General features: G+C 43.1%; 1 protein-coding gene across 4 annotated transcripts in view; it reads left to right on the forward strand.

Annotated features, from left to right (window-relative positions):
• Positions 1-1,237: 1,237 nt before the first annotated feature.
• LOC117460295 (protein FAM184A-like) overlaps positions 1,238-13,349 on the forward strand; it is a 43,123-nt gene continuing 31,011 nt past the window's right edge. For all 4 annotated transcript variants that reach the window (XM_034101624.2, XM_034101642.2, XM_034101633.2 and 1 more), the window contains exons 1-5: positions 1,238-1,554; positions 9,342-9,419; positions 10,963-11,097; positions 11,198-11,296; positions 12,870-13,076. In XM_034101624.2, coding sequence (XP_033957515.1) covers positions 1,390-1,554; positions 9,342-9,419; positions 10,963-11,097; positions 11,198-11,296; positions 12,870-13,076 — 684 coding nt within the window. In that variant the 5' untranslated portion in view covers positions 1,238-1,389. The remainder of the gene's footprint in view (positions 1,555-9,341; positions 9,420-10,962; positions 11,098-11,197; positions 11,297-12,869; positions 13,077-13,349) is intronic.

Below are 13,349 nucleotides of genomic sequence, written 5' to 3' on the forward strand. Positions count from 1 at the left end.
CACGCAATAAAATAGGTCAAAAGTAGAATAAATAGTTACAAAATAGGTCAGAAATAGAGGTACAAGCATGGGTACAAGATAGGATAGGTGAGCAGCTGGAAAAGGATAGATACAGAGGCACGGGAAGGTACTTTGAGGCGCTGTGTGATGTGCTAATTACGCAGGGGAGGGGGGGTATGATGACGTACACCGAGCACACGCACACAGTGCATAACAATGGACTCCAGTGCACGCTATTACGGGCACTATAGAGCACGCACAAAAGCGCGAGCACACACACACACTATTAAGATGTAATATATTATTTTACCAAAAATGTGGAATTTACATTCATTGGAGTAGGCTATCCAGGCATTGCTAATTCCTGGCTACATATTACACAGATTCTGCGTAATAATGCCCTGCCCCTGCATCTTCTATTTCAATCTTTTTAGCAGATTTAGCGTTTTTAGCACCCCCTTCCCGCGCCCCTGGATAGATATACTGGTGATGTAAACATTAAACTCAATTAGGAGGTAAATTAGTTGAAAAAAAACTGTGAACTGAAGAATGATGATGATCAGAAGGTTTTGATGAAGTGGATCCCAGTTGTATTAGGTGTGTTTTTAGCAATCTGTAATATGCAACAAGCCCTGCATTTCTGCACTTGTTTCACGACTGTTTGGATGAATTGATCCTTTAGTATACTCTTGCAGTTCATGCACATTGCCAGCAGGTGTCAGTGCAGGATCGTTCACAGCTTCAGTGTCTCCAGAGTGATGTAATGCAACAACATCTGAATGAAGAGCATTCCCACAGAAAGCAAAATATCCTTTGTATTGCAGACTATCTGTACTATTCATACTGCTGATGGATATCTTAAACTATAATTATATATAATAGTTTATTTATATGTTGTTTTTGTTAACAATGTGAAGTAGCTAGTTACACATTTTGTCAATAAATGTAATGGAATGAAAAGTACAAAATTGGCTTCCAAAATGTAGTGAAGTAGAAGTATAAAGTGGTACAAAATGAAAATACTTGGGTAAAGTGCAAGTACCTTAAATGTGTACTTGAGGACAGTATCTAAGTAAATGTGCTTGGTTACTTTCCACCACAGTCCTCCAGCAGCATTATGAGAATTACATCCGATTACATCCACTTGAACCTGCCATTGGCTGAGCATCTGGTGCGCGTCCCCGCCTCTCTAATCATTCCCAGCGCTCGCTCCCGCTGCTCATGCGTGTGACGGACGGGACGGTGCCGCGCCTCGCCGTCCCTGCTCCCCGTCTCTCCACGAACCTGGAAGATTATCCACAAACACAACAATGAAGGGATTTTACGCATAGCTCCATTTTACGCACACATTCACAGCGTCGCTTTTGGGTTTTTTTATTCCCTGCAAAAATGGCGACGGGGGCAGGCTGGCAGCCTCCGTACAGCACCTCGACTAGCAGCTCCAAATACTCACCCTCTCCCACAGCCAGCATGTTTTACGACGGGAGTTTGACGCTGGATTACACGCAGGACCTGCATCTGAAGATGAGCAAGAAGATAGCCCAGCTGACCAAGGTGTGAGGGTGAATGCATGAAGCAGGGGGAAGTGTTCAGAGCATGCTGGGATATAAACACTGTGAGAGGGGTGTGCTGCTGCTGTGGGATGGAAACTGTAAACATGCTGAACAGGAACTATGTGCTGGTGTTTCTGACATGCAGTTTGGTGCAGGACTCTTCCCTGGTTTCTGTCTTATTGTGCATTCCTGCAGGAGCCTGAGACTCACATGTATCCATGCCTAAGCCACCCTGCTGTGCATGTAGAACATAAGCCTTTTGAGGCCATTAGGTTTGCTAAAAATGTTGCTTTTTGACAGCATGTCGGTGATGTTGCTGCTGTGCATCCTCGCAGGGTTCATAGGTCACCATTTAATACCCAGAGGAGGCTTGTTTTGGATGCGTATGGGTGGTGGTGTTTTGGAAACAGTAGTTGTGAGTAAGTGCATTGAATGAATGACCCACAGCTGGGGTATTTACGTTGTTAGAGCGAAGGGCCGGTGCAGAGTGGACTGACAGAGAAGAGGCGATACAGATCTCCTGATATCTCTCCGCTGGCGGGCTTATTCTCAGCCTCTTAACATCAGTGTTTCACGAGTGATTACACACAGAGTTTGACCATAGATATACCTTTCTGCCAGCCCACAGTTTGTACCTGTGAATGTTTTTCCATCCGCGCTGAAGGGCCGAGGAGGTTATGTAATCCTGGAGGGATGCAGAGGCAGCGCTGCTTCTTTGTGCTCCACCTGCAACAGTGGAGGCTTTAGGGACACTGTAGTGGTGTAGTGGAAGATTTAAGGTGGCAGCTACAGTTGACATCATCTACAGCCTTTTGTCTCGGATGACATGGAAGTATTATGGTGTGCAGGGGGAGACAAAGCAGAGCAGATTTTACATAACATGGCGATACTGAATGAGATACTGTGTGCAGTGGGATAATCTGCACCGACACACACACATAGATTGGTTGTGTGGATGTGCAGGATTATAAAACAGGCTTGATTAAACTTGAGAGAGAGATTGGCACGATCCCACAGATTCCACACTCTGAAGGCAGTCCAAGAATGCGCTTTTTATTGGTGTTTTGTTAGTATCGTTTTTACATGGATTTCCTGCTCTTTCAAACAATGATATGCAGGATAGGTGCGCTCCCAAGATGTGTTTGAGAACTGACAACCTGGGCAGGGTTTTTTTTATCCTGGTGCATGCTGGGAAAGGCTCCAGCCCCCCACTATACCCATGAAATATTCACCACACCAATAAAAAAAGACAGGACACGAAGCTGCTATTATTACCCACACATTGACCAAGCTTTTACTACACAGACTTACTAGGCAAACCCATTTAGACATATATTGTTTAAAATGTAGAGTAAGTTACTCATCGCATACTTTTATCAAATATATTATCAGTTATGGGAATCTATTTGCTGCCCTCTTTGGTTATAAAATCGTTTGAAACAAACATGGCCCCCGGGCATTGACACTTTGCTGAATGTGTCATATTGCCACTTATGCACTTACTTATATTACACTTGATCAATCAATTAGTGGAATGACAGAGATAATCCAACATTTGTTATCATTGTTTTTATGCAGAAATTGTAAAAACGGTTAACATTTTCCAACATTCTTCCCCTAATGTGAGGCATTCTTCAGGTTGTATCAATGCAAATCAGATGTGTTTTGGTTTTAAATGATGGCAAAATAGTTTGTAGATTAATCCATATTGTTAGTAGGAAAGGAAGCAATGGATTCCTCAGGAGTTGGGGTGTATTTCACTGCAATTACCTTCTCATCTTTCCTGAAAGCTGAACTCACTTCTCTCTCTGTGGGGTTTCCACGCCTTTGCTTTTTAAAAATGGAAGTGTTCTTCTAGGTGTGTGTGTGTCTGTGTGTCTGTGTGTCTGTGTGTGTGTGTGTGTGTGTGTGTGTGTGTGTGTCTGTCTGTCTGTCTGTCTGTCTGTCTGTCTGTCTGTCTGTCTGTCTGTCTGTCTGTGTGTGTGTGTGTGTGTGTGTGTGTGTGTGTGTGTGTGTGTGTGTGTGTGTGTGTGTGTGTGTGTGTGTGTGTGTGTGTGTGTGTTGCTCTTCACTTTGAGGAATCACTGCATTGCTCCTCTTCTCATTCTTGCATAAAATACGCCTAAACCCATATTCTCTTTAAAGCTGTTGTGTGCTTCACTCGTTTCCCTTGTGGTATTGTTGGTGCATGTTTATCGTGAAGTGTGTGACAGCATGCAGTGCGTTGTTCGTCTAATAATTGCAGCAGTTCTTTGAAGTAGAACAGGTATAAAGTAGGACAATTTCTAGTTGCAGAACCTTTCTTGTTCGCCTGTTTTTAAAGAAAATCCCACATTACCTTGTACAATCAACGACGAGAGAATCAGCTAAATGAAATGAAAGTGGATAGAAGTTCCATTAATAATAATAATATATAGCGCCTTTCATGAGACCCAAGGTCGCTTTACAAAGAAGAACAGGAACAAACATACCAAAACAAAAGGCAGTCAGACAAACAGTCAGACAGACAAAACAACAAATAGCTTAGGGGCCAAAGGCCTTAGTAAACAGATGGGTCTTGAGGGCCCTTTTGAAGGCGCCAAGCGTGGGGATGTTGCGGATCTGACTGAAGGCTCTGTCCCCGAAGGTTCGTAGTTTGGTGCGGGGGGTGGTAAGCAGAGTCTGAAGACCGCAGGTTCCGGGGTGGGGCATGTGGGCGGAGGAGGTCCGATAAGTACTGGGGGCATGGGCATGGAGGGACTTGTAGACTTTGTAGGATATGCTGGACTTTCCGGGAGCCAGTGGAGGTGGATGAGGGTGGGAGTGATGTGCTGCCACGGCTTGTGAGTACCCTGGCAGCACAGTTTTGAACATACTGCAATTAAGCAATGCATCTCACTTTTGAACTACTATAAGATACATATCTGTCACATCCTTTGGTCCATGGGTCAATCATTTATCAATTATTGTAATGGATGATAAAAGATGTCCATTTGACTTTGATATAAGACAAAAGCTTAACCCAGAGAAGTTTGGTCATTTCTACTTGAAAATGTGTTGCCTTTCCTGACAGTATAACTTCCAACACAGATCCTTGCTGTGTGAATTTCAAAGCCTTTATGTCACACAACAAAGAAACGTCATGATAAATATCCAGCGGGATGAGACAGTTATTGTCCCGGTGAAAGCAGACCATCTTTTCTGCTCTGATTGAGACTTTGATAACAATCCGTAGCGTTGTCAGGGGCTGCAAAGATTTAAGAATGACAGGCAGCCTTTCAGCCCATTACATCATTTTAAAGATCAGGGCCTCACATGGATGGCATGATACTTTTGTTTATATTCAACCTCCTGACGCTAACATAATCTTATTCTCAGTATTTCAGACTGCGTTACTGCACCTTCAGCAGGACGCGTGAATAGCAATCGGCTGCTTTACATTCACCGCATTAGTCCTGTATGTTGACTGATTTTCAGCTTTAAATTGCAGCTTGTTGTTTTAATGCATGGTTACGGTTCTCATACAAAATGCCGTGATCAGTTATTAAAGTGGCTGCACAGCTGCATGAAATAAGTTCCCATTTAAGAAGGAAATGAGGCTGCAGAAAAGCTGTGATGGAGAACTGACACGCCCCCGTCGCTTTGGCTCGCACATGAGAGGACAAAAAGTCACTTAAAGATCGTATCCATTTTGAACATATAATGGGTGAAATGTATGCTGGGAAACTTCTGCAGCATCACTATACTTTATTTAAAATAGCATTTGAACACGATTTGAACATTTGCGACATATTTAAATAACATTTCTAATAATCGCGCAGCCCTATTTTGTGCAAAACGCCATCAAACATGTGTCCCTTTCCTCAGACTGGTTTTTTACATGTAAACACTCCATTGTTTTAATAAACGGCATGAACATGATTGAATCTAATGGAGTTTCTGCACAGCTAACTGGATCTAATGTGTTAGCGTGCACCCTGCTCTCTGACTGAGCATCACAGAGACACGTGTTGGTAGGCTATCAGAGCGACTCAGTTTGCCCTTCTGTCGCCTGCTGAGTTTGTGGAGGAGGTTGTGATGTTGTGAGTAGCGTCGCTCGGGGAGAAGAGTGTGCTCCGAGTTTCCTTGGAGCATCAGATTCAAAGAGATTTTACACCACGACTGCGAAGTGAAAGCATCCAGCGTTCAGTGGACTAAAAGCTCAAGTGTCGCGGGATCCTGCGAGAATAAGGCTTTCATTAATCCTTTAATTAATGAATCTGATGGTAACCCTGTGTAAAGAAAGAAAGCAAGCAAAGCAACAGGGACTTTTTTTAAGAGACAAATGCTGCAGTTTTTCACACATCAATGACCTTTATTCAGTTGGGTCAATAGTGATCGACTGCACAAAGTCTCCTTCAGAGGGGCCGCCCTCCTGCGGGCCCTGTTGTCCTTTTACCCGTAATTCCTCATCCGTTCTGCTCTGAGCAGCTCTGGATGAAATATTGAGGATGAAAAAAACAACTGATAATGGGCCTTTTGGTGCTATTGTCATCTTGACACCGAGTGATTGATTCCTCATGCTAACCTGATCCATGCTGCTGAAGGAACTCTTGATTAACGAGACTCCTCTGGGAGGTTTTAGTACGTTAAATCAACTTTCCAGGACTAGAGATTATGCAGTCTGGAAGTTTGTTACCTTGTTTTATCATCGAGAGCAGTGCTTCTCAAAGTGTGGTCCGCGGACCAGTGGTGGTCCGTGAGCGCCCCCTAGTGGTCCGTGAGTATATTGGTAGCATTTCACATTTGAAATACATTTATTTATTTCAGTTTTCCGCACTCTCGCGGGAATATCTCCGCAATGGAGCAAGCTTAAGTTTCACTTTCAATTGCATGATATAGCCCAGCGCATCACCTTCATCACACATGTTGCCACTTGTTTGTACCATTTTCAGGCGATTTGTAATCTGTTCTAGAATAACGATGTGTTTTTGGATATATGTGGAGTTACATGGTAACGTCCGACTCCTTGGTATGAAAAAGTTAGAGAAACACTGATCTAGAGAGAAACATCATTATTTTAAAGAGTGTAAATAATGAGGCACATGGTTTAACTCCCTGTCAGCCCTGCATCTGTTCTCTGTGAAACTTCAATATATATAGTATTATTAATACAGAGTGTTGTGTATATGTAGTTTGGACACATGCATGCTCTTCACTTCCATCGTTCCATGCTCAGCTGCTCAGAAAATCTGCTATATCGTTATTGTTGTGAAAAAACAACATGTACGGTGGTTGGATGCGTCTCTGTTGGTTATGGCTCGTCAGTTGGCAGCTGAGTGGTCGACAGATGCCAATTAAGCCGGTGGAAGAAACACACTTTAACACGTTGAGATCAGGTGTAAGCTCAGCTGTGTCTCAATCCAATACCTGTAAACCTCAATTTGATTTTATGAAGCTCAACTTGCGTAGATTTAGATTTGAATGCCAAGAAAATCCAAATACATACATTTTTAGGTTTTCAGAGGGGATCGGGTTCATGTTCATGTTTTTTACTTTCTGTCTTGTTTCAATAGGGGGGGGGGGGGGGGGGGGGGGGGGGGGTGTAATAGAATTAGGTCCAAAAGGTTAAAAGAGAAACCTTCTCTGTGTCTGTTCATCGATCTGATCGGCTCCGTTTCAGCACTACACAACAACCAGCGTAGATCAATATACAGGAAAACAATGAATGACTGGACGATCAGATGTCCACCCTCAGTTCAGGACACAGCGTTAGCCGCTAGCGCTAACACTGGAGACACTAGTGCAAGGCATACTCCTGTGAGAGCGAGGAGGAGATGAGAGGCGAAGCTGCAGAACAAAAAGAGGCCGGGATGAGAGGATGAAAAGAGAGGAGAGAGATGAAAGCAGCAGAACACCGGCGTCATTAAAATAATCATGTATAATGGAGGGAACGTCTCATGGCTGACTTACTGCTGGGAATCAAAGCCGCACACTGGAGGAGAACAGCGGGCACTCTCTGAGCACTCAAACACACCGTCGAGGTGATGCTACGCTGAGGAAAAAACATGCAGGAAGAGGCAGAATAACCAGCAGCAACAATCAGTTATTTTGTCACATGTTCATGGTGAAGGTATCAAGAGAGGCCCTATTCTGCTTGTTGGGGTCTTGTCCTTCCTGTAGTGTGTTATATAGGTTTTTGTGAATGTGAATGGTGTGCAAAAACAAATAAATCACAACCTCCTCCAACTTTCCAAAGCGAAAAACGACCCGCTTTTAGGACCATTTGAAGTTGCTTATAACAGCAGCGATTTTAGTATTTCCTGCCAGATTAAGCACATTGGCATTTCAAGGGGTGCTAAAGTCAGAAAGCAGTTGTTACATGCTTGTGTTACCATGCCTTATGGAGGATAATTACCATGTTTTGTCCATTACTTTTCACACGGTTTCTTCCCTTACCTTTAAGTGGAACAAAGTGTCGCCGTGGGGATTTAATTCAGCTGACCACGACAGAATATCAGCCGCTCACCAGGGGCTTCAATTTGCTGAAGCTTAAGCTTTTTTAAATCCTGCATATCATTTACCTGCAGCACGTATGAAACCTACTTATATTTCTTTGAGGGAGAGCGCCAGCATGACGGACAAGATGTTATTCACTTAGCATCAGACTCTCAGGTGAACTTTAAAGAGGCCCTTTCCTGTAGTGTGTAATGTATAGGCTTTAGTGCATGTAAATGGACGAATTGGCTAGCAGTCTAAGGGGCGGGACATCTCTAAGCTGTTGACCAATCACAACAGAGCCTGCCAGCTAACCATCAGAGCAGACTGGGCTCTGGTTTCAGACAGAGGGTGAAAATAGGTGCTGCAGCATGAGACAAATAAAAAGCTTTTTGAACATTCAAGCGTGGAGACATGTCCCAGTAGAGACACTACATACTGATATACACCTGAACATCAGCAGGAGAGGACTCTTTAAAGTAGAGACACTATACTGATATACACCTGAACATCAGCAGGAGAGGACTCTTTAAAGTAGAGACACTACATACTAATATACACCTGATCATCAGCAGGAGAGGACTCTTTAAAGTAGAGACACTACACACTGATATACACCTGAACATCAGCAGGAGAGGACTCTTTAAAGTAGAGACACTACATACTGATATACACCTGAACATCAGCAGGAGAGGACTCTTTAAAGTAGAGACACTACATACTGATATACACCTGAACATCAGCAGGAGAGGACTCTTTAAAGTAGAGACACTACATACTGATATACACCTGAACATCAGCAGGAGAGGACTCTTTAAAGTAGAGACACTACATACTGATACACACCTGAACATCAGCAGGAGAGGACTCTTTAAAGTAGAGACTCTACATACTGATATACACCTGAACATCAGCAGGAGAGGACTCTTTAAAGTAGAGACACTACATACTGATACACACCTGAACATCAGCAGGAGAGGACTCTTTAAAGTAGAGACTCTACATACTGATATACACCTGAACATCAGCAGGAGAGGACTCTTTAAAGTAGAGACTCTACATACTGATATACACCTGAACATCAGCAGGAGAGGACTCTTTAAAGTAGAGACACTGATGATGTTTACGGCTCATGTGGCTTTGTGCGTAGTGTAATGCTGCCTCGGTTTGTCCAGTGCATGTGCATATCGCTGTCTCTAGTCCTCTCCCGCGGTTACTGGTATCGACTCCTCTGCACTCTGAAAACACATATATCGATCGGATAGTGAAACTTCAGCTCCATGTTTTCATCCTCTCTCTCTGATGTGTAATCATCCTCCTGTCTGTCTGCAGGTGATCTACGCGCTCAACACCAAGAACGACGAACACGAGGAGGAAATTGAGTCTCTGAAAGATGCCCACGAGGACGAGGTATACACACACACACACACACACACACACACACACACACACACACACACACACACACACACACACACACACACGGGCCTGCAGCTCCATCAGTGCCGACACATTACATCTCCACAAAACACCACTTTCCTGAAAACCATCTCCGCCTTGAGGCTTTTTTTTCTTCCTTCAACTGTTTTTCATTCGAGTTAGCCCACTTTCCTTCCCACGTTTGACCAAAAGAAGACTCTCTTACTCTTAAACTTTGATTGAAATACTTTAAATAAGAGAAAATACATTTGTAAAAATAGTTTTTGGGGAGGCTATGAATTGAATTTTTCCCACACTTCTTATACTTTCGTGTGGTGTTAAACAATTCCGTGTTTGGTTTGCCTTAAAAATATGTCTTGTTCATCCAGCTATTGATCTGTATGTCCGTCAACACACACACACACACACACACACACACACACACACACACACACACACACACACACACACACACACACACACACACACACACACACACACACACACACACACACACACACACACACACACACACACACACACACACACACACACACCATGTATACATCACTTCAGGGGACATTACATTGACTTACATGCATTTCCTGGACTCATGGGGACCTCCAATTTGTCCCCATAAGGGAAGCCAGTCCCCATACGTGACTGTAAACAGATTTAGGTCCCCACAAGGTTAGTAATGCTAGGCCACACACACACACACACACACAACAATTTATGGTGTGTGTGTTTGTTTTCTGACGCGGTTCTTTTATATTGTGTGTGTGTGTGTGTGTGTGTGTGTGTGTGTGTGTGTGTGTGTGTGTGTGTGTGTGTGTGTGTGTGTGTGTGTGTGTGTGTGTGTGTGTGTGTTGTTCTTCTGTGTAAACACTATGAGGAATCACTGCATTGCTCCTCTTCTCATTCTTGCATAAAATACGCCTAAACCCATATTCTCTTTAAAGCTGTCGTGTGCTTCACTCGTGTCCCTTGTGGTATTGTTGGTGCATGTTTATCGTGAAGTGTGTGACAGCATGCAGTGCGTTGTTCCTCTAATAATGGCAGCAGTTCTTTGAAGTAGAGCAGGTAGAAAGTAGGACAATTTGTAGTTGCAGAACCTTTCTTGTTCGCCTGTTTTTAAAGAAAATCCCACATTACCTTGTACAATCAACGACGAGAGAATCAGCTAAATGAAATGAAAGTGGATAGAAGTTCCATTAATAATAATAATATATAGCGCCTTTCATGAGACCCAAGGTCGCTTTACAAAGAAGAACAGGAACAAACATACCAAAACAAAAGGCAGTCAGACAAACAGTCAGACAGACAAAACAACGAATAGTAGCCGGCTGTATAATGACTAACAGAAAAGGTCATAAACTCTATTAGGGATGCATTGAAGTCGGTAGATTTAATATGATCAGCCGTCTCTACCTGCTCACATACTGTAATTGTATTAGTTTCCTCAGATGGATTACGTTTGTTCTTTCAAGAATCTAATCCATCTAAAAACGTTTTTTCTTTTCCTGCCGATCAGGTGCAACACATAGTGACAGAAACCAGAGATAAGATCATGCAGTACAAGAGCAAGATGGTGGACGAGGCCGACCTGAGGCGGCGGCTCGCCAGTCTGGAGGAATCTGTCGATCTGCACGAACACATGAAGAGACAGGTGACCTCTGGCATTTAATACTTCATGCTTGTGAGGCTTTGTGTCTTTTAGTTGCAACATGAATAGAAATGGTACTACTGTTGTGATGTGTGTGTGTCAGGCGTTAGCAGAGTTTGAGATGTACCGACAGAGGATGGAGGACTCACAGCTCTGCACTGAAGCCCAGCACACACAGAGAGTGGTCTCTATGAGCAGAGAGGTGAGACACACACACACACACACACACACACACACACACACACACACACACACACACACACACACACACACACACACACACACACACACACACACACACACACACACACACACACACACACACACACACACACAGTGATTTCCTGATGCTAGGTGGCTGTTTTTTCCTAGTCCGAGAGGTTCAGTTCTGTAGAAACACAGGATTGTTTTTACAATTACCATTATATATATATATATCTTTCCAAGTGAGCTATACAATAAGCATTTTGCAGAAATGATATGAAGTAACAAGCCTGTAGAGAGATGGAGGATATCTATATCCAATATGATGACGTACATAATGTCATTTATCGTTTCATATAGAAGTGTGGGGCAACACGTATATGAGCAACATAAAGCCATTGTCAATATTACAGAAAAGGGCAGTAAGAATAATTCATAAAGCTGACTCAAGAGAACACACGGACAGACTGTTTTTGAAGTCAGGACTCTTGAAGCTCAAAGACTGAGCTGAGCTGCAGACACTATCAGTAATGCAACAAGCAGAATGTTACAGCATATTTACAACAGTTGTTTGTTCTTGGATCAGACAAGGAAGACCACAGAAGGAAATTAAATGTTAAGCATCCATATGCAAGGACTGCATTAAACAAATGTGTATTTCGGTAGTTGGTGTACACTTGTAGAATTCTCAACACAAGGATCTAAAGAATTGTATTTTTCAGTTAAAGAAGTTGTATAAATTAAGAAAGATGGGACTCTATGAAGCAGAATGTGAATACGTCTATGTACTCTGGTCCTTCATGTTGTTGATGTCTTTGATGTGATGTCTCCTCTGTATTTGCGGGTCCCATTGTTATTGTTGTTGTTGTTATTATTGTCATCATGCACTTGTCTTTTCCTTATACATGTGATGTGTTGGTGTTTTGTTTCTTTCCGTTAACCGTGAAGTGGGAAATAAGTATTTTTTGTGTGTGTTTCTCTTAGTATCCTAAGATACTGTTATATTTGGCTGTGGAAAAAAATAAAAATTATTATTATTATTATGAAGGGCAGACCATCTATTTGTATTAATTTGTTTTTTTAGAAAGGGGCAGGTCACAAGATGTTGTTCTTCTCCCTGCTCCTTTTCGCTCAATGGTGGAGTCATGTTTTGGGGCAATTACTGTACATTTGGTTTTGCGTACCATGAGCGGGACAAATAAAAATGAAATGACATGACACATCACCTCCGTCTGCTTCTCTAAAGTCTGATGGCAGTGGGAATAAATACAACTGAAGTGTATTTCTCTGTGATGGTGCCTGAATATTTTATCTTTGTTGGGTTCGGTGAGTTAGTCCCTCGTCTTCCTCACCATAACATCCTTTTTGTATATTGTCTCCACCTCATGTCTGTAAAGGACGAGTTACTGTTGTTAAGAGAAGCTGCAAAGAAAACTGACAGAATGTGGTTTACGAATCTGATATTTGACACTTTTTATTACACCAGATAATTTAGCTTGGCAGAGGGTGAGCGCGAGCTGGCAGTGACTCACACACAACACAGAATAGAAAATGTCCCGTGGTCTCAATAGGTGGAGGAGATGCGTCGGGATTTTGAGGAGAAGCTGCGGGCGTTCAGCCAGGCTCAGGCGCTGTTTGAGGCGGAGAAACGGCGAGCGCTGGAGGATCTGAGAGCCACGCACCGCCAGGAGGTGGAGGAACTCCTGAACAACCAGCAGAACCAGAGCGCCTCCTCCACAGAGGACCAGGAGAGGCTGGCCGAGCTGCACAGACAAGAGGTGGGAGCAGGGAGGGAGAGAGACAGCTACTTTCCTTTGGATTGAAGCATCTGTACCACAAGTTACTCGATGGAGTGATTGCTGTTTTACGGCTTTAAAAGCTGAACAATAGGGTTTTATAATCTGACCCTTGTTTTATTCCCATTTTCCTCTCAACTGTTAACAATCCAATACAATGGATTTACCAACGAATAATCTTTTAGGTAAATGTGCACAATGGTTTGTGGTTTCATTCAGGAAGGAAAAGGAAGCCTCGCTCTTCATTTCTCCGTC

The sequence above is a fragment of the Pseudochaenichthys georgianus genome, chromosome 2 (assembly GCF_902827115.2).
Source record: "Pseudochaenichthys georgianus chromosome 2, fPseGeo1.2, whole genome shotgun sequence".
Taxonomy (NCBI): domain Eukaryota; kingdom Metazoa; phylum Chordata; class Actinopteri; order Perciformes; family Channichthyidae; genus Pseudochaenichthys; species Pseudochaenichthys georgianus.